This window comes from Macrobrachium nipponense, chromosome 30 (assembly GCF_015104395.2).
Source record: "Macrobrachium nipponense isolate FS-2020 chromosome 30, ASM1510439v2, whole genome shotgun sequence".
NCBI lineage: Eukaryota > Metazoa > Arthropoda > Malacostraca > Decapoda > Palaemonidae > Macrobrachium > Macrobrachium nipponense.
In genome coordinates, this window is record NC_087218.1 from 17,455,266 (window position 1) to 17,478,201 (window position 22,936).

General features: G+C 36.2%; 1 protein-coding gene across 1 annotated transcript; it reads left to right on the forward strand.

Moving 5' to 3' along the window:
* Positions 1-18,218: 18,218 nt before the first annotated feature.
* Positions 18,219-22,364, forward strand: LOC135201992 (alpha-(1,3)-fucosyltransferase C-like). Its single transcript, XM_064231268.1, has 2 exons — positions 18,219-18,977; positions 22,182-22,364. The coding sequence occupies exons 1-2, from the start codon at positions 18,219-18,221 to the stop codon at positions 22,362-22,364; spliced, it is 942 nt and encodes a 313-aa protein (XP_064087338.1).
* Positions 22,365-22,936: the final 572 nt, after the last annotated feature.

Sequence of the window (22,936 nt, forward strand, 5' to 3'; positions counted from 1 at the left end):
AAGGGGCAACTTGATCCATGTTACTTATAGAAGGAAATAGAAGTACAATTTATTTATTTGCATATATGTAAGCCTATTAATTAGTTCCACTTATAAAAATAGAAATAAAATATCCTCTTTGCTTTTACAAAATCCTAACATAAACTACTTTCTTTGGCTTCATTAAGCTAATTTCTTATGGATAGGCTATTCTACAATTAAGCTAACGAGATCTGCCATCTTTGGCATGGCTCTGTTATAATGGGATTTATAAACCTCACATCTTTGGCATAAAACTGTAATAATTGGGTTTATGAATCTCGCTTGAGAGAAATCGCTAAACAATTATGGTACAGAAATAATTATCTGTCCTTCAAAAAGACACTGTTCTATCTGAAATAAAAGAAGGGATTTGAAAAAGTAAAGAAAATTAAAGGACAGATTTAAAAAGGAATAAAAGGAGAGAAAAACAAAACCATAGTAATAACTTATTGACATTTGTATTGCTCCAAGTCCACATCAAAGTGTATCATGGACTGCACCCTTTTTGTACCATCACTGCTGACTGGATTTGAGAGGCGCATCAGAATATCACTTCTCATAACTTTGGCCTTGTCTTCTTCTTCTTCTTCTTTCTCTACAAGCTTGTCCCTATTTGGGGTCGCTGTAATGGTTCTTCAACACACTCTTCCATCTCCCTCAGTCCAGTGCATCCTCCTCTCTCAATCCCAACTCTCTCTCTTCACACAGTCAATCCATCGCAATTTTGGTCTACCTAACCTTCTCCCACCTGGTAGTCCCATCTCCATCATCTTCCTTATCGGGTGGCCTTGTGCTCATTAATATTAAATAAAACCAGTTTTATACCAAGTTTACAATAATAAAATGCATTGGGTACTTTGAACCATAAGGTGGGGTACATTGAGCCATATGTGCAATTTGCCCCTTCTGCAATGGTTCAAAGTCCCCCATTTTCAATCCTTAGAAAAACATGAACATCCACCACTGGTATAGACCTAATCAGACCTAACAAATCTCTTATAAGAAGAATTATCTGATCCACTAGGTATACCAGTCATGTGACTGAGAGTATCTGGTAAAGGAATATTATGAGGAGGATTGTTACTCACCTCTGAATATTTACAGAGGAGGTTAAAAATCCAAGAAGCGTCCTGTGCCACGTATCCACTACAGTTTGGCTAGCACCTTACTGGTCATAAAGTGAGTCATCAACAGAGGGTTCTTGCATGGGAGAGAGACATCTAGTGGCAAAATAGAAAACTGTGCCTGAAAAGTCCAATGGTTCAATGTGCCCCTATGTTCAAGGTGCCCCACTCGCCCCTACTCGTATGTATTACATATTTATTTTGCTGGCTTTTGAAAATCGTCAGAAAACGAGTGTGGCGAAAATTTTTCTGTTGATGTTATTTATAAGAATTAGGCTGACAAGTGAAGCTGTGGGGCACTTTCGGGCATTAAACGCTTTAGAAGGTTAAAAGAGGGAGTTTGAGTATTATGAACAGCAAGGTCATGAGGTCAAGAATATCAAGAGACGAAGTACAAAGACCTAAAGGTAAAATTGGGAGAACATCCCACAGTTGCACCAAGATGTAGTATTTGGGGAGGCTAGACTACTAGATACGAGAAAGGAACGAGAATGGCGGTCAAGTAAGAGACTCGAAGTGGATGCAACTAGGGCCAGTTAACAAGAAACATTTTCTTCTAACAAGTAAATGAATTAACCAGATTTGTAGGAGTATCAATTTTTCTTCTCTTAGCTTATACGGAAACTTGAAACAGTTCAAGCCCAACAATGAACCTCTTACAGATAAATGTTAATCTCAAATGTATGTATGGGCGTGTTTATATGTGGCTGATTTTATATGTAATTCGCATATTTGCATATAGATGTATAACTGAATGAGAAAATGATTGCGTATGCAATAGTACATTTATATATATATATATATATATATATATATATATATATAATATATATATCTATATATATATATATCTATATATATATAGATATATATATATATATATATATATATATATATATAGATATAATATATATATATATAATATATATAGATATATATATATATATATATATATATATATCTATATATATATATATATATATATTGTGTGTGTGTGTGTGTGTGTGTGTATATATATATATAGTATATATATATATTATATATATATATATATATAATATATAATGTGTGTGTGTGTGTGTGTGTGTGTGTGTGTGTGTGTGTATTTGAATGGATCTCTTTTCTTTTGAGACTCTGTACCGAGGTTGAAACCTCGGTAACACATTATTTGTATACAAATGTATGTATTTATCTAGGCAGTTCTTTATGTATTCGTACAATCACACAAGGTCGCATGTACGAATGCATGCGTCCGTGCATTTGGATCCTCATTTTATTAGGGTTCACAGCGGACCAAGCCCCTCATCCTCCTTCCCGCCCCCTAAAGAGAAAATGTCCGTTGGAGGCAACAACGAGGACCTGCAGCCAAAGAACAAACTTACTTCGTTGGAGTCTTTAGAGCTGAAGTGACGAGGAGGCGCGTTCCGGACAGCGCCGTGGCGATGCTTCGGCAGAGGAAGAGAAGAGAGGTTCTGAGTCGGCGAAACATCTTACCCAGAACACGACAAAGTTCGTCTCGCTCACACTGGATCGCGCTTTATCGGATCAGTTCAGTTTATTTGCAGATCTCCATCTTGCTTTGTTGATCATAAATCTCCAGCATTTAAAGAAAACGAGCTCTTCCACACCTTTGCCTGACGCGATGTGCTTGCGAAATTTAAATGAGTAACGAGCGCGCCCAGTTAAGACGCGAGGAAGGGCTGTAGAAAATGCCGAATATAATACTCTCAGGAAATCTCGAGGGAGCGTGAGTTGCCAGAGAAGGAGAATATTCTCAGGAAATGTCCCTCATTTTGTGACTTCATTCTTCCAAGTTTTTGGTGACGATTAATCATTAAATATGAAATATTGTCTATATAGTTATTGTTATAATTATCGTCCATTATAATGATAATTATTGCTCTTGTAAGCAACGCAGAGACCAGAATTTAGAGAAGCTCCGGGATCATGGCTACATTTCCTTGACTCATCATCTATCCATCCGCCTGAGGGTGATATGTCGGCGAAGAATCTTGCATGAGAAATATTATAATTGTTGTATATATATGTATATAGTATTCACCACTTGCCTCCACCCCATTGGACGGGTGATTCCAGAAACATCCAACAATTATAATATTTCTCATGCAAGATTCTTCGCCGACATATCACCCTCAGGCGGATGGATAGATGATGAGTCAAGGAAATGCAGCCAGGATCCCGGAGCTTCCTTAAATTCTGGTCGCCTCGTTGCTTGCAAGAGCAATAATTATCATTATAATGGACGATAATTATAACAATAACTATATACATAATATTTCATATTTAATGATTAATCGTCACCAAAAACTTGGAAGAATGAAGTCACAAAATGAAGGACATTTCCTGAGAATATTCTCCTTCTCTGGCAACTCACGCTCCCTCGAGATTTCCTGAGAGTATTATATTCGGCATTTTCTACAGCCCCTCCACGCTTCTTTAACTGGGCGCGCTCGTTACGCATTTAAATGTCTCAAGCATTTGTGTATATGTATTTACATAGTTATGCATACATACAGACATATTTATATATACACATATATAGGCATATACTATATATATACATATATATATATATATATATATATATATATATATATATATATATATATATATAACCATAGAATGAGAGAGAGGAATATATCTCTCTCAGTCTATATATATATATATATATATATATATATATATATATATATATATATATAAATATATATATATATATATATATATATATATTATATATATATATATATGTATGTATGTGTGTGTGTGTGTATCTTATATATGTGTGTGTCTATGTTGTATATTTTTTGTGTGTGTATATGTTATGTTTATATACTATATATCTCACTTTTATCAGTGGAATAACGACATGATATAGAACTACAAACTCTGAATTGTGCAAAAGCATAATTTATGACATTATCCTTTGCTCCCAGCGTCGTTTTATGTTGTAGTTTCGAAAAGGTGACAAAAATTGTAATTTCCACTTACGCTTTACAATCATGAGCAAAGTATATGTGAATTTCGTTCAATAGCTTAGTTTGCACAAATGTTATATGGAGAGAGTGTAAGAGAAGGCTGAGAAATTTGCAATTTCACTCTCTGGGACGTTTTACTGCAAATTGTTGTCCTGGTGTTTCCAGACTGACATTACAGTATATATATATATATATATATATATATCCATATATATATATATATATATATATATATATATATATATTATATATATATAAATATATATATATATATATAGTATATTATATATATATATATATAGATATATATATATATATATATATATATTATTATATATATTATAGGTATATATATATATATATATATATATATATATATATATATATATATATGAATTGATGTGTTAGTGAATTACATGATGTATCAGAGTTGTAGTACCCTTTGCATCCGCCATTTTCCTCTCTTTACGGAAGCTTTTGTGTTCTTTAAGATTCCCCGACCTCAATAGCATTAATGTATTTACTATATACACACAAAATCCAATCCAGAACAATTATTGCAAACTTCCCCCAATAAAAGATAAAAAAAAAAAAAAAAAAAAAAAAAAAAAAACATGCACCGCACCAGTAAACAACCCACAACAGCTGTTCGCAGCTGTTGTGGCTAAAAAAAAAAGAAATGCAAAGCGCTTTCCTCAGCGGATCAGCCCAGCAACAAACTTCTCTCCGTCCCTCAGACTCACGCACTCAAATCCTCGCCTCTCTCTCTCTCTCTCTCTCTCTCTCTCTCTCTCTCTCTCTCTCTCTCTCAGGGCGTGACTCACAACAACCACAAAAACCTCGCTCATATTTTCACAAAACCCTCCCTAATGTCCATCGAATTTCGAGAGGCATAAAAAAAACACCCTTTGAGCAAATTCATCACAAATAAAAAGAGAATTAAAAATAAAATACAAACAAAGACGGAAAAAAAAGAAAGAAACAATGAAATTACACTCACATCTTCATATGACTAGAACCCAAACTCGTATACGCATCTCACGTATGCATAACCCGTAACCTATTCACCACACTCACGAAACACTTTAATATGTCAAAAATCAAACTTTTTCCCTCACAATTTCAAGACCCTACTATGAGATTCAGGGCCTCTGTAACACGTTTTTTGGACTTTGCTCCTTGTCAAAGCATCGGATGTAGCTGAAAGTTGACATATGTATATTTTACAACCACACACAAATTTTGTCAGCATTATCCACTAACCTAACCCGATAGTTTTAATTTTATAAAGTAAAATGATCTAGCCGACGCCATGGCCAATGATTACGAGCCAAGAGTCGAAAAAACACTTCATTACGTAAGCAAAGTAAACACCTTTTCACGAAATGTTGCGCCGCCCATCCACTAGACAGAAACCCATTCACCTTGTTGTTCCATCGGCTCTGAAACCCAAAGACTTTATGAATGGCGGAACGATACATAGATGTGGGTGGGGGTTAGCGTACCTTCAGCCTACAAAATGTATAAAAAGCTTTTAAATCACTACCACAAATAAACTATAACCGCCCCGCCCTAACAAAACTACCCAAATGACAACTCTTGCCTGTTGGTAGCAGGCACCCTTTCTCTGCAAACATTGTCAACTAGGCTAATAAGCTCACATAAATAACATATGTTGGTTTGTTCATTATGACAATTATCAGTGGAGAGGTTCAGAATTCATAAAGGTGTGCTGCTTTGCTTGTATTTAAATTTGTTTGTCATTGTTGCCAGAGGTATAGTCTTTGTTACGCATAGCCAATCATCCATCGAGAAAGAGGGAAGAAATGCTGTCATAAGTTACGTAACGAGTGCGTTCGAAACCTTTTCTCTGAGTAAGTTGGCCCATCTTCAAAAAGAGTCACTTTTACATTGTAAGTACCAAATTTATTCAACCTACGTAATGCAGAATACAGTCAAAATTTATGTGTAGATATAATGTGTATTCTGAATAAGCGTTATAACTATGAAATGCATAGATAAAAAGTTATTGCGAAAAAACCGTGTTACAGAGGCCCTGAATCTCATAGTAATTTTCATGAATCACTGACCGGCTAAAACTATCTAAGAAGCAGAGAGACACCCGACGCTTCGAACACCAAACCAATGAATCAGCAAAAAGAGCCCGAGTTGCCTGTGACATAATTATAACCTCTCTTCCTACCAAAAAATATGTCAAACTAGTCACCAGTCTCTTCGTTAGCGTACCTACAGCCTACAAAATGTATAAAAAGCTTTTAAATCACTACCACCAATAACTATAACGCCCGCCCTAACAAAACTACACAAATGACAACTCTTGCCTGTTGGTAGCAGGCACCCTCTCTCTGCAAACATTGTCAACTAGGCTAATAAGCCCACATAAATACAAAAATATGCTATTTATTACCCAAACCAGATAAACATAAAATAGAACAAAATGATTAATAATTCATGTTTTAAAAACCCAAGTCTGCCCCAAAAAGAACTGTAAATTATCATTCGACTCTTCTGGATTAGTTTAAGTAATCACTCCAAGTCTCAAATTGTCAATGCTACATTTTAATTGTCAGGCTTAGAGAATCCCGTTTCTAGAACAGTGATATGGGACCCATCTTTTTGAGATGGGCTTTTCCTCAACACCTGGTGTCCTCTCAGCCGTATTTCTTCTTATCTCAAAGGAATGTGTCTTTCTCTTAAGTGCCTCGAACGGCCGGACCTGTTATAGGTATGAATTGATGTGTTAGTGAATGACATGATGTATCAGCTTCCCTGGCTTAGAGACAGGGCGCGCCTAGAGATAGCCTTCCTTGGAAGAAGGAATTTGATGTGTGTGCATTATTGGTGACTGCTAGGGCTGTTGCCACGGGCGATCTTGGGGCGTGGTAGATATGTACATTCGTTCGAACGTGCATAACAGGTCCGGCCGTTCGAGGCACTTAAGAGAAAGACACATTTCTTTGAGATAAGAAGAAATACGGTTGAGAGGACACCAGGTGTTGAGGAAAAGTCCATCTCAAAAAGATGGGTCCCATATCACTGTTCTAGAAACGGGATTCTCTAAGACTGACAATTAAAATGTAGCAGTTGACAATTTGAGACTGGGAGTGATTACTTAGACTAATCCAGGAGAGTGGAATGATGATTTACATTTCTTTGTGGGGCAGACTTGGGTTTTTAAAACATAACATTAATCATTTTGTTCTATTTTATGTTCATCTGGTTTGAGTAATAAATAGCATATTTTTATATTTATGTGAGCTTATTAGCCTACTTGAAAATGTTTGCAGAGAGAGGGCGCCTGCTACCAACAGGTAAGAGTTGTCATTTGTGTAGTTTTGTTAGGGGGGTTTGTATATATATATATATATATATATATATATATATATATATATATATATATATATATATATATATATATATATATGTGTGTGTGTGTGTGTGTGTGTGTGTATATATATGTATATATATATATATACATACATACTGAAAGAGATCCTCTCTCTCTCTCCTCTCTCTCTCTCTCTCTCTCTTATTCTATATATATATATATACTATATATATATATATATATATATATATTTATATATATATATATATAAATGTATATGCATATATGTGTTTATATAAATATGTCTATATGTATGCATAACTATATAAATACAAATACACAAACACACACACTATATATATACTGCCTATACTATATATTTTATAATGAAGAGGCTGGAAGAAATACCAGGAGTTATGACACCAAGGTAGCAGCCAATGAAAACACACCTGAGAAGGTCAACGCGCCTCGAGCGTTTCCGAAGCCTGGCCGCCAGCCAATGAAAAGTCGAGCATTCTCCGGGTCTTGCAGGAGCATCCGTGAGCGCCCGCACGACCATGTATAGAGAAGACTCACCCACCTTCATTGGTTTACGGGCTGCTCTGTGAGCAAGAGCCCGTGCTGACACAAGGTCAGCTAAATCAAAAAACAACAACAACCTTCATCACCTTACGGGCTGCTCTGTGAGCAAGAGCCCGTGCTGGCACAAGGCCAGCTTAATCTTAAACAACAACAACAACCACCTTCATCCTACGGGCTGCTCTATGAGCAAGAGCTCGTGCTGGCATAAAGCCAGCTTAATCTTAAACAACAACAACCACCTTCATCCTACGGGCTGCTCTGTGAGCAAGAGCCCGTGCTGGCACAAGGCCAGCTTAATCTTAAACAACAACAACCACCAAGGACCTACGGGCTGCTCTTGAGCAAGAGCCCGTGCTGGCATAAAGCCAGCTTAATCTTAAACAACAACAACCAAGATTCAGCCCTCCAGCAACCATCGCTGTGACCATGCCCTGGCAGATCTGGGCGAAACGTGAGAGAGAGAGAGAGAGAGAGAGAGAGAAAATTGTAGTAGTAATAGCAGTAATAAAGATAAATCAATATGACTACACTGGATTTGACGATCCCCTTTGGCACGTTGCTTGCCAGTTTCAGCAACATTGAGAAATCCTAAATAAGGAAAATAGAGAAGACTCTGTACAAAATTAATGGAGCAGATGCAGCCATCCTTTTCAACAAGACTTGTTTAAAAGAGGGTCTACTCCCAAGCCTATACTATATATTATATATGTACATATATAAATACTTAATTATCCTGCCCGCCTTCTGTTTTGTGTAAATCTGCCAAGTGCCCTCCAGTCAGTTACATTATATATATATATATATATATATATATATATATATATATATATATATATATATATATATGTATATATGTAAAACTATATATATATATATATATATATATAGATATATATATATATATATATATATATATATATATATTTATGACTTCATTAAATAAGCGAATACCAAAGGAAAATGATAGGCAGAAATCCAGGCGCTTTCGTCTTTACTAAGACATTGCCAAGGAACGAATGAAATACAGATGGAAAGAGACTTATCAGGTAAACGAAAAGATCAAGAATACCAGATGGTTAATTGTTAAAAAGGTAAAATCAAAGAGATAATCAAGGATTATCGGATATCACACGGTCACAAACTTAAATATAGATTTAACCCTAACAGAAACTACAACATATCCATATAGTCAAAAACATGTAAAAACTGAATATATTAATTTTGTTGCTTATATTTATCTACAACTTTTTTCATTATGAAGGCATCGAGTTTAAATAAACGAAGACTTAAATTTAGAACATTATTTGACTTGGTGATACAAGATTCAATGATATTCCTTTTAACTGGTCATTACATGGAATTAAGGCTCTTGCTTAACTCCAGTTAATAGGATGATCTAAATCTCTCATATGTACGAATAATGCATTCGATATTTGTCCAGTTCTCACAGAATATTGATGTTGTTTGAGACGTTGTGAAAGTGATTTGCTGGTTTGTCTGTAATAGACTTTATAACATTTTTTGCAAGGAATTTCATATATGTAGCCCGGAAGATCTTCAGGAGAATTTTTAATTACTGAACTCTTGACATTAATATTACTGAAAACAACATTTATGTTAAAATGCTTTAAGATTCTACGAATTTCACCCTATGATGAAAGGTTTTTGATAATTGCTAGAATTTTAAAGCTTTTTAACTTAAATGTTGTTTTCAGTAATATAAATGTCAAAAGTTTAGTAATAAAAAATTTGTAATGTAAAAAGTTGTAGATAAATATAAGCAACAAAATTAATATACTCAGTTTTTCCATTTTTTTACTATATGGATACGTTGCAGTTTCTGTTAGGGTTAAATCTATGCTTAAGATTGTGACCATGTGATATCGATAATCCTTGATTATCTCTTTGATTTTACCATTTTGACGATTAACCATCTGGTATTCTTGATCATTTTGTTTATCTGATAAGTCTCTTTCATTCGTTCCTTGACAATGTCTTAGTAAAGACGAAAACGCTTCGATTTCTGCCTATCATTATCATGTGGTACTCCGCTTATATATATATATATATATATATATATATATTATTATATATATTATATATATATATATATGTAATATATATATATCTATGGAAATTAATTCGGTCACGGAACCAGATCTTTAGTACTTGTATCCCGATAAGTTCAATGGAAGTGTCTTCGTGGCATTCATTGTAGTTATGCCCTCGGGCAGTGGCGAATTGGCAAAGCAAAACAGTTGCGCCCTGGTACTTCGTGTCAGGTGCATAGTCCTTACGTTGCTTGCAAGCGTTAATCTAGCCTTTACGAAGGCAATACGTACTTCCTACTCATTCATCACCCGTTGGCATCTGATCGAACGTAGAAAAATAATGAAACACGATCGTCGCCCAAAACGAAAAGAACTAAGTTATAAAATGACGAACATTTCGATAGAGTATTCTCCGGCCATGAACCGTTCAGGCACCTCTGAGCTCAGCTTTATTAATACATAAATTCGCTTTTCCGCGGAGATTTCCTCAGAGTCAGTCAGTTCTTATGTCCTCTTGATCTTCCTCGAGCTTATTTCACTTCAAACAAAGATTCAGACGACGGTGCGACAGGGCTTGTTTTCCTTAAACGTAAGACTTCCATAATCAAACGGCAAGATGGAGAACCTGTAAATGTATTGTCTCCACGCGAAGAGAGAAAAAGGCGACAGAAGCAAAGAGGAACACAACAAATCCGATAAAACACAATTCACTGTGAGTAAAGCGAACTTTATCGGATATTGTTTAAGATGTTCCGCCGAATCAGAACCTTTCTTCTTACTCTTCTCCGAAGGATCGCCACAGCGCCGTCCGGAACGCATTTCCTCGTCACGGCAGCTCTGAAGCCGCTAACGAAGTAAGTTCCTGTAGGTCCTCGTCGTTACCTCCTTCCCTAGGTGGGTGCTGGAAGGTCGATTTTTTTTTAAGTTTTTTTTTAAGGCGACAGGATTTTGTGATCAAGTGAACTCTAATTTAATCTCTCTCTCTCTCTCTCTCTCTCTCTCTCTCTCTCTCTCTCTCTCTCTCTCTCTTATCCGTTGCCTTTGATCGCGGTACATAACTGTTGCATCTCCCTTCATTTTCTATTATTCATTCATAATTGAAGATTCTTCTTTATTGATTATTCCTCTTTGACAGCTGATTCTCTCTCTCTCTGGCCTCGTAGTGCAATGGTAGTGTAATAAGCTCATAAACTAAGGGACTTCCGTTCGATTCCCGAACCACTAAAGGAGGGAACATATGTGTCGCTTTCCTGATATCAAGCAGTGAATTGGTTTCTTTTTTTTCATAATGCAAGTAATTCTGTATTAAAATTAGTATAATTTCAAGTAATTGAAGCAGTCCGATTGCAGACATCAGCAAAAGACAGGTAATATATAATATATATATATATATATATATATATATTATATATAATATATATTATATTATAATATATATATTATACATATAATATATATATATACATATATATTACATAAATATATATATATATATGTATATATATATATATATATATTATATTATATATAGTATATATCTATAGGCTATACATATATATATATATATATATATAATATATATATATTTATATGATATATATATATAATCTATATCTATATATATATATATATATTTATATATATACATGTATGTATATATATATATATTATATATATATATATATATATATATATAATATAGTATGTATGATGTATGTATGTATGTATATGTATACTTTTAGGGCATAGTTTTTCTCTTATACAATTTTCGTTAAAAACAATTGCTTTAGTGGCATCAATAAGTTTCTTGCAGGTATCTTCATACCAACAAAGTTTTTTCCGATTCTCGTTCGTCAATTCCTGGTGAAAAATACGTACACTTCATTCTTCCATTTATTGAATTCTGTTTCGCCTTATGGCATTATCAAGCGACTACGACTTACAAATCTAGGGCCTTCAATCTATTTATTTCATCGTCAGGGAAGCATGACCTTGAGGTATGGATACTGGTTAGTCTAGGGATTAACAGCTTACGGGGTGTTGTTTTGGATACAAAGAACATAAGGACATACGTATGTACTGTGACAATAAAAGTGAAAGTTTTAACAGTGGTTAAATAAATATTCAAAATACAATGCCATGTCCTAGTGTTTCCTTAAATGTATGTTTAAAATTTAATATGTTACAAGTTGGTTTTAAATAAAAAATTAAGAAATTACATACAGGAATCAAAAGGAATATAGAAATCTAAATACAGGTATAAAAAGCAAAAACAAAAAAAAATATTTTATAGCATGCATAAAGGCACAAGTCAGATCATTTCCGTTTATACATAAATTTGTATAATCTAAATTTGGGTGAGTGCTCGCGCGCGTGCGCGTGTGTGTGTCCAAATGGTCTACGTTGGTTAACGGCTGCAGATTCGTGTTGGGCGGGGTCTCAGTGACCTGAGCGATTCTTGTTGGACGTTCAAGGTCGGCCACCGCTTCGGTTATTAAGAGGCGACCATAATTGTCTTCTTTGTGCACGACCTGGGTACCTTCTATGAGCTCTTGTAGAGATGGCTTCCTGTCGTGAACATCTATATAATGTTGATGGATGGCCCCTTGATTTCTATGAGCCAGCAGACGTCTCCGAAGGGTCGTTGTAGTGTGCCCGATGTAGTTTTGGCTGTGAGATTGACGCATCTCCTCTGGACAAGTAAATGTGTAAACTACGTTCGTTCACATCTCCTTCGGTCCCCCCGGAGCGGTGTTGTTCTTCATTATTAAGGCTGTTACAAGGTTGGGCTTACTATATATCCTGAGGCTTATTTTGTGGTAAGGGGCTTTTGGGGTTACGCCTCTGTTTATTATCCCGCGTAGTGTGCAGCAATCCTCCTTGTATGCAGACCCATAATGTACACAATGGTAAATAATCAAGTTCTCCTCGTTTTTCGTCGTCGTGTTGGGTGGGTAAAATTCGTCCATTTTCTTTTTTATTGCTGCTTCGATCATTTGATCTGCATAGCCGTTGTCTGTCAGCAGTTGGCGAATTCGATCGAGTTCGTTATGTATGTCTCTCCATGATGAGCTGTGTGTGAAGGCTCTGTTGACATATGGACTCACGACAGACTTTTTGTATGCGTCCGGGCTTTCCCCGCGTGCGTTCAAGCAACGGCCAGCGTTCGTTGCTTTCGTATAAACGGTCGTCTTAAACTGTCCTTCTTGTTGTTTTACCAGGACATCAAGAAATGGCAAAGTCTTCTGCTGGCTGTACTCTGTGGTGAAGTTGAACACTGAGTTTCTTTTCAGAGCTTCTGCTAGTTTTCTGGCATCATCAGGTTCTTTTATTGTGACGAATATTTCGTCGATGTACCGCCCATAAATCCTAGGTTTTTGATGTTCTCTAAAGGTCCTTTTTTCGACAGTGGCCATGTACATATTTGCAAAAAGGACCCTGATGAGAGAGGGAAGTGGCCTCAGTAGTACTAGCCTTCAGCATATCTCAGAGGACATCTTCGGAAATGGGCAGCGGGTTCTTCTTGGACCTGTATACACGATCAAGGATGATGTTGATCGTTTCTTCGACGGGAACATCCGTAAACAAACTCTCAATGTCGAGTGAGACAATGTCGTCTTCTGGTCCTTTTTCCTGTAGGATATCAATAAACTCCACCGCCGATTTCAGTGAATATGCACCGGGTATGTAAGGTACCAGCAAATCATTCAGGACCTTCGCTATCCTATAGGTTGGAGATGTCATCTGAGAGATGATGGGCCCTAAGGGGTTGCTTCCCTTGTGCGTTTTCACTGTCCCATAGCAGTAACCGGGCCCATAGTCTCCTTATACCTTAGGGAATTTTACGACGTCTTGCTAATTGTTGGCCCTAGTCACAAGCCTTGACACTTTTTTCTGAGGTCTTCGGTGGGGTCCTTTGTTAAACGTTGGAATTTGGAGGTGTACAGAAGGATCATATCCATCTTTTCAAAATAATCACTTCTCTTCATCACTATGTAGACTGATGATTTGTCACCTTTCCGTATGATGATGTCTGGGTTGCTACGTAGTTCTTCAGCGGCATCACTATTCAGAAGCCGACCTTGAACGTCCAACAAGAATCGGACCATATACTCCCCTCCAGCAGGAGAAGGAATACGCCAGCCAACAGGGACCAGACAGCGTGCCCCAACCCACCGGGAACATCTCGCCCCTCAGAAGACATGAGAGGACCCAGCGAGAGCCAAGTAACATCCTTGCTCAGGTCGCTGAGGACCCGCCCAACACGAATCTGCAGCCGTTAACCAACGTAGACCATTTGGACACACACACACACGCTCACACGCTCACTCACTCAAATTTAAATTATACACATTTATATATAAACGGAAATGATATGACTTGTACCTTTATGCATGCTATAATATATATATATATATATATATATATATATATATATATATATATATATATATATATATATTATATTATATATACATACGTATATATATTTTTTTTTCTTTTCTTTTTTTTTTCTTTTATTTTTTTTTTTGTTTTTTTTTTTTTGTTTTTATTGCCTGGTATTTAGATTTCTATATTCAATTTCATTCCTGATGTAATTTTGTATTATTTTAATTTAAACCAAACATGTAACATATTAAATTTTAAACATACATTTAAGGAAACACTAGCATATGGCATTGTATTTTGAATATTTATTTAACCACTGTTGCAACTTTCACTTTTATTGTCACAATACATATGTCCTTATATTCTTTGTATCCAAAACAACATCCTTAAGCTGAAAATCCCTAGACTAACCAGTACCCATGCCTCAAGGTCATACTTCCTACACGATGAAATAAATAGGCCGAAAGGCCAGATTGTAAGTCAGTTGTCGCTTGATAATGCCATAAAGTGAAACAGCTGTCGCGACAAAATTCAATAAATGGAAGAAGGAAGTCTGCGTATTTTTCACCAGAAATTGACAAACGAGAATCGGAAAAAACTTCGTTGGTATGAAGATACCTGCAAGAAACTTATTGATGCCAGTAAAGCAATTGCTTTTAACGAAAATTATATTTAGATATATATATATATATATATATATATATATATATATATATATATATATATATATATATATATATACACACACAAAAGGAACCAGGGAAACGAAAACCTCCATTCTTACAAATATGTCGCTGACCTTTCATGACAGATATCACATTTTCAAGGTTAAAAAATAAAATAATTTGCAGTACAGATAGAATCATGGTGTTATTAAAAAATAAAATTTAAAAAAATTAATATTAACAGTTAAACAAATGGCAATGCAGCATTAAAAATAAGTATATAAAGGAACATAAAACTAACCAAAAAAAAGGGACCACAAAAGTTATACATCAAGGAAACAGACAGACTCACCAAGAGATGAAAGAATAATACTAAGAGAAAAAAGAAAATAACCATAAAGGAAAGGCTTGGCGACATATAATTGAGTTGACAACAGTGACTATTTAACGAGGGAACAATTCACTCCAGGATAGTTAGGTCGTGATGGTTAATTGCTATGCCGAGTCAGCTATCATGACATTTCAGTCAAACACGGCATAAAAGTAACTTATTTCTTAGAGCCCTTAAAATTTGCTCCCCAGATTTTCTTAACAAAGAACTTGAAACTTATATTGATAAATTACCTCAAGCACACAGTAGGAAAAGCCATAACATAAAGCAAACAGCATATTTTACAAACCTACAAAAATACCAAGAAAAGGAAAAAAAACAAATGAAATCATAATCCCTCGCGTGGATAATTTATGAGAGATCACACAAATCTTAGGTCCCTCGAACCCTTTTATCTTCACTTATCCTAATACAGTAGGGAAATCATTAATTAATGTTCAGCAGAAACCAGTTTCCAAAAGCATTGGAGCAGTTGAGATCCCTTGTAGGGACTGTGATAAGTCAGTCATATTTCGGTTTCACTGGAAAATTTCTATCGGAAAGAAAAACACAACATATAGGATGACTTAGATATGAACAACATAGTTCGGCAACTTTCCATCATATAAATAACACGAACCATAACATGGATTGGAACGCATCCAGAATTTTATGCAAGAACTGCTGTCAATACCAATGTCAGATGGTAGAATCTTCACTAATTCAACAAGATAATAGTATCAACCTTTCTAATGGAGCCTTAAGGCAACGATGAAGTGGGTTAAGACAATTAACAGAACACACCATGGCTCAGTGGCATCACCTAAGGAAATATTGCCTACTATATATTTCACTAATGAAACTCCTTCTATCATTCACTGTTTGATAAGGGTGGAAGTAAGTCCACCGAAATATGGTGTTTTAATGGGCCTTTTATACTTGAGATATATATATAATTAAAACTATTCCTAAGTTAATTTATCAATAAAGTTATACCAATTGGCTCGAATTATTTTAATTTTCTGTAAGCTAGGAGAAGAAAAAATTTATACCCCTGCAAACATGGTAAATTCATTTACTAATTAGATGAAACCGTTTCCTGATAATTGGCCCTCGATTGATTTGACTGTATTACGATTGGGCTACCAAGCTACACACTAGGGCACCTCCTGCCATTCAGGCTGAAGACTTAAAAGGAGTTGGAGTGTTTGGACAGCAAGATGGAGATCCAGAAAATAATGGAGATAAATTACAAAGGTATAAAATTGGAACTGAGAGGAAACCCCAAAGTTGCACAAGAGATAAAAGTCAGAGAGAAAGATTGGACAGTAAGATTGAAGAAAGCTAAAATGAAATGTGATTAAAGATAACTTTTTTGTAGGCTAAAACTTCACAATGACAGTCATCTCATTTTCAGGTTCAACCAAATAACCATGAAAGGAAAGAGGGCCCAAAAACATACCTTTCATAGTTTTCGCAATGTTATGTGGACTCGGTGCACTAAATGTTTATTTCAATTCTGGAACATTTTTGCATTTTCAAAGTGGTAAGTTGCCATTCGTGTGTTAACATCAGATATTGTATCTTTACCTGTAACTGACTTTCTTCACTACTCCATGGGATGTTTCTTTTTGCCTCCATGATTTCCTTGAGGCTTTATTATGCATTGGCCATTCTTTAGCAAGAAATTACCTGTAAGACTATACATGGCTAGTTCACTTTAGCTGGGATTACTTCAGCAACACATTATATGTTAAATATCTACTTCTGGTATCATATATACAAACAATAGTCAGTATTTATACTTCTCTATTTTTTCACTTTATTCCTGAGATAATTCATCAATCTTATTTTAATCTCATTTCATTTCCTGTTCATTTTTCCCTGTCTTTATCACACTTCCTTGAGTAGGCCTGACAGTAAACCCCTATTGTTTATACTAATTTCTAAGTGAATGTTTCTTTACTCCACTGCAACTACTTCACCGTATTATTATTTTTATTATCATTTCAGTTGCCCTCCCTCAGTCATCAAACGCCTTTCGAGATGAGGTTTACGCTCCTATGATGGAGCTCTTCCGGAAGAAAGCTGCGGGACAGCTGGTTCCAGAACTGAAAAGGTATTTCTAAGTTCTGCCTCGTGGAATGTTCAATGGCTACTTTTCAGTGTACCAAAAGGTCCGCATTGGTATAGTTTGATGCTGTTGACTTCAGCACTCGTGAACCGAAAGAGGATATTCTCTTTTTTATATCAATAGACATTTTCAGAAATGTTTCTGAATTTTACCGTTAGCTTTGGATCTTCATTTTCTAGCCATGAGAGTCCCAAATTATTGCCGTATTACAGATGATTTTTCTACAATAATACAGATTTTTTTTAACTCAGATTTAGATCTGGCGCTGTACCCCGTGTGCTTCTTTGGTCAGTGCCCCTCCTCAGTTCTAAGTGGAGGGCTGTGTTTTCCCATGTTGACAAAGGCCAATGCCCTCTGCACTGTGAAGTGATCTACGAGGTAAAAAAGGTAATTATCTTGAAACTATTGACCCATGATCCATGTCCATCTTACAGTAGCTGTTTTCATAATCACGTACAGGTTCCCTTGCCTTTTTCATTGAGTATTACTTCCCGCCATTGCAAGAGGTATCAAAGACCTACATAAGCGTACAGAATGCTGGAAATGTCATTAACTCACTCCACACCAATTTCATTCCAGAGGAATACTGCAGATGCTGTTATCATCTTCATGCGAGGTGCACAAGATTCTCAGACTATCACAAAGAAATTATCACCACGTGACCCTCGGCAACCTTGGGTCATAATGACCTTTGAAACGCCACTATACTCAAACAATATACACAAAGTCAGATATGAAAACTACAACGGACTATTTAACCGAACAATGACCTACCGTCAAGATGCCGACATAATGGTTCACCATGGATTTATTGTCCACAGAAATGAAGCCCACTTACTCCCCAGATCATGGGTCATTCCTCCAGTAATGGAAGCAATAAATGTTTCTAGAAAGTTAGCAGTGGCATTTATATCCAACTGCAAAGCAGAGTCCAACCGTCTGCAATACATCAAAAAGGTTGAGAAATATGCTCAAGTTGATGTTTTTGGACGATGTGGGCCTCTGAAATGTGGTGATTCCATGTACGTAGAACACCAGTACAATGCAACAACAAACCAGTGCTTGAAGACTGCTGGCAAAGGCTATCTCTTCTTCTTTGCTTTCGAGAACAATTTCTGCAAAGACTACGTCACCGAGAAAGTCTACAATCTGCTATATTATCCAATTGTTCCAGTGGTTCGGGGATCAGCGAATTACTCAGCACTTCTTCCCCCGAATTCATACATTGACGCCAACAATTATTCGCCTAAGGAGCTGGCAGAGAGATTGCTCTATCTGAAAGATCATCCCAAGGTAAAAGCAGTTTCATATTTCTTCATTTTTTACTTACATTACAGACCTTAGAAGACCAAATTAAAAGGTATCACTGTGTCAACCTGAAGGATTCTGAGTAGAGGCAAGTGGGGAGTAGGCGTAGAGCCATTGGATGGTGGAATAAGAAGAGATTGGGAGAATGATAAATGGTGTTTAAAGTGTAGTTGTTATAGAGAAACGAAGGCTTAAGGTATGTAGTGAACATTTTGAATAGATTAATGTAGCAGATTTAAGAGGTATCAAATGGAAACTAAATATAAAATTAGACCAAAGCCCCAATGCTGGGACCTATCCTAAGAGGTTTTTCAGAGGTGAAAAGGAAATTGAGAGTAAAAGGTTTAAAGGTGTAAGGAAAGTTGTACTATGGAAAAATTTGTGGAAATGTGCGTGTGCATTCTTAAAGGCTACCTGGCACTTCTTGTACTACATATTTTTATATCCCTCTAGAATCATTTTATGGTCCCTGTACACTCACGTGTGGCAAGGCTCTCACGTTGATACCAACTATCGACTCCATGCCTCAATATCCTCATTACTTGACAGTAGGAATATTACTGATGTTTTAAATTATCTTGGTACTCTCAATTGCCGTTGAGGCAGAGCCTGATGTCAGATAGTTTCCTGTGGATCTTCATCAAGAAGCTGTGGGAAGTAGTGGTAACACAGATGTCCAAGAAGATGGTAATATCAGTAGCTCTTTCGAATGTGAAATGGACTGATTCTTCTTCCAATCTTCAACACATTGTCTACCATTTGATCTCACTGGCAACATTGATTAAAGTATTGTCTATGTATCTTATGTCCATGGCAGACTTTGGGATCCTGCTGAAGGCACGCTGCTCAATACCATGTAAAAGTTAGTGAACAACACACCAAGGGGAGAACCCATTGTAACTCTGTTAATCTGATTCCATAGTTTTCCCCATTGATCACTGGACAGAGCCTCCTTGGCGCAATTCTCCAGCAGCAGGTAGAGGGACTCTTCCAGGATGTTTAAATTTTTGAATGATTAATCCCAGTAGACCTTGATGATGAGCATCAGTACGGCAAAGACATTAATTAAAATATTAACAACTTACATCGCGAATGAACTTTTCATTGCTTCTGTAGGGTTTCTTGACAGGCTATGCACCTTGCCATCCAAAGTATCATCATATCGTTCGATGTAGTCTCTTCACCTCGTGCCCATCGACAAGACCATGTAGATGATCCTCGAAAAGGTCTACAGGGACAAATCATTCCAACTTAAACATCTGGAAGAGTTTCTCTACCAGCTGCTAGAGATTTTGACTAAGTAAGTTTCATTGGTCGATCAACAGGGAAGACTATGGACTCATAGCGACAGAATTTCCATGGGTTCTCTCTCTTGTGTGCTCTTTGCCAACTTCTACATGGGAGGTATTGAGTAGTACATCTTCAGCAGGATCCCAAAGCCTGCCCTGTATGTAAGATACATAGACAATACCTTCATAAACATTGCTGATGAGTTCTAGCTGGAGAAATTTCATTGAACATTTGAGGAAGGATTTGTCCTCCATTTCATGAGTGAAAGAGCTACTGATAATACCATCTCTTTCTTGGACGACCATGTTACCACCATTGGCCATGCCCTCTTCCACATCTCTTCTTAGTGCCACCTCCGATGAACTTGAACACTTCGCCCAGTCACTAGTTAAAAACAGATAATCTTGCCATCAAGTAGTAAGGGTATCGAGGAGCGGCATTGACAGGTAGTATCAGTGGGAGACCCGTGCTCATCGTGAGGGCACAAGGACCAAAAAATTATCGTACAGGAGATACAAGATTATGGAGCATAAAACGGACGAGGCAGCCCTGAAAAATATCATTTGGGGTCATGTAACTCCGGCCAAATAAGATACAACTGTCGACCTTTCAATCTGTTATAAGGATCAGAGGACTGCCCAGTGCCTCAGGAAGAACAGGCCCTACAACAGTGATCCAGAATAGGAGAGGAGCTGTCTACCAAATACTGTGCTCAAGAATGGATGCCACCATTCTTACATTGGTATGACAACAACACGGCTTTCTAAGAGGATGACTATCCACCTGCATGAAAAGGTGGCAAAACAAAACTGCATGAGGGAACATGGTAACGCTCCCCCAACACCAACATATCATAAGGAATACCAGAAATCCTCGATGGCGACATGGACCACCGCCGTCTCTACTATAAGGAGCCCCCCGCCATTTTATGTGAAAACCTACCCTCCTACTGCTGACCACCTCAGGAGAACAATGATGCAAGCCCCTGATACAAAGATACAACCGCCCTCCTCCTCAAACCACGAGCAGGGCCCCCTGGAACCAGCTAATCAGAGCCTGTATCGGTCAATCAGACGCACAGCCATTAGGAGATATCCCAGAATATGACCAACTAATGAAAAATCTCCCCTTTTCTTTTATAACCCTGTTTTCGTGTATAACTACTCCCTGAATGTACGCCTGGTGCCATTCACCTCCATCAATGGGAGCAAGCGACTACCAACACTGGATAATTAACTTTGGACATCTGGTTTATAATTTACCTTTGAAACGAAGAAACATAAACACCATATTGAGAAGGCAAAATATCAGGTCAACAGCATATGCTATAATTATTATTACTATTGAGTGGTTAGGCAATTTACTAATAGACCACGATCCATGTATATATATATATAATATATATATTATATATATATATATATATATATATATAATAATATATATATATAATATATATATATATATATATATATATAATATATATATATATATATCTATATATATATATATATAGTATGATATATATATATTATATATCTATATATATATATATATATATATATAGTACATATTATCCACCATATATATATATATATATATATATACATATATTATATTATATATATATATATAATTATATATATCCTAATTATAAACGTATCTTTAATGCATTTAGTTTTAAGCTGTAATTGCATGAGTATCTAAGTATATCTTACGGAAAGATATATTCATGTATACAAGAGATGCAAAAAAAAAAAAAAAAAAAAAAGAAAAAAAAAAAAAAAAAAAAAAAGCTTATAAGTGTGCCTGTATCATTAGGTCTTTGCAGGGTCCTGGGTCTCTCAGTCACCCACAGTGAGTCTTACAATCTGAATATTTCTTATTACATTTCGACAGGAGTACGAGAAATACTTGGAATGGAGGAAGTATTATCAACCGTCAACCATCAGCGGAGAGATCGTTTTGTGCCACATGTGTTCCCGATTATACGACAAAGACTTTTACGAATTCAAAGTATACGAAGACTTTGAAGATTGGTTCGTCTCAAAGGCCAACTGCATGGCTGGACTGGAGCTGTGACCTCTGAAGGGGCGTTTGAAGCCCTCCAGTTTAGAGTTGTCCCTCGAAGAGGCTCTCGTGACTCTTGAGAATACTTCTTAAACCCGAAGAGGTCTTTCTTCGATAAACATGACATAATCAAACGTTAGCCTGACATCCAGTATTGCTCCAGCCAGGGTGGGCTGAGCAAGGTTACCACTCAACAAACCCTGCCACACATTCCAGAACTGGGAAGGAGCCGTTTCCATTATATGTATGCCTCCACCACAAAAATGTAACACCAGTTGCTCAGAAGAGAATATAGGGACATTCATGCATACTGAACTGGTTTTGGGTTGATCAGCTTCATTATACTGATTTGTATTTTCTATCATTCCTCTTTGTTAAATTTTATACTACGAAAGTACTTCTTCCAAGTCCCAGTTTCACTAACCATTCTACCCTGGATTTATAGAAAGTTATATATATATATATATATATATATATATATATATATATATATATATATATATATATATATATATATATATATATATATATATATATATGTGTGTGTGTGTGTGTGTGTGTGTGTGTGTATACATACACCTATG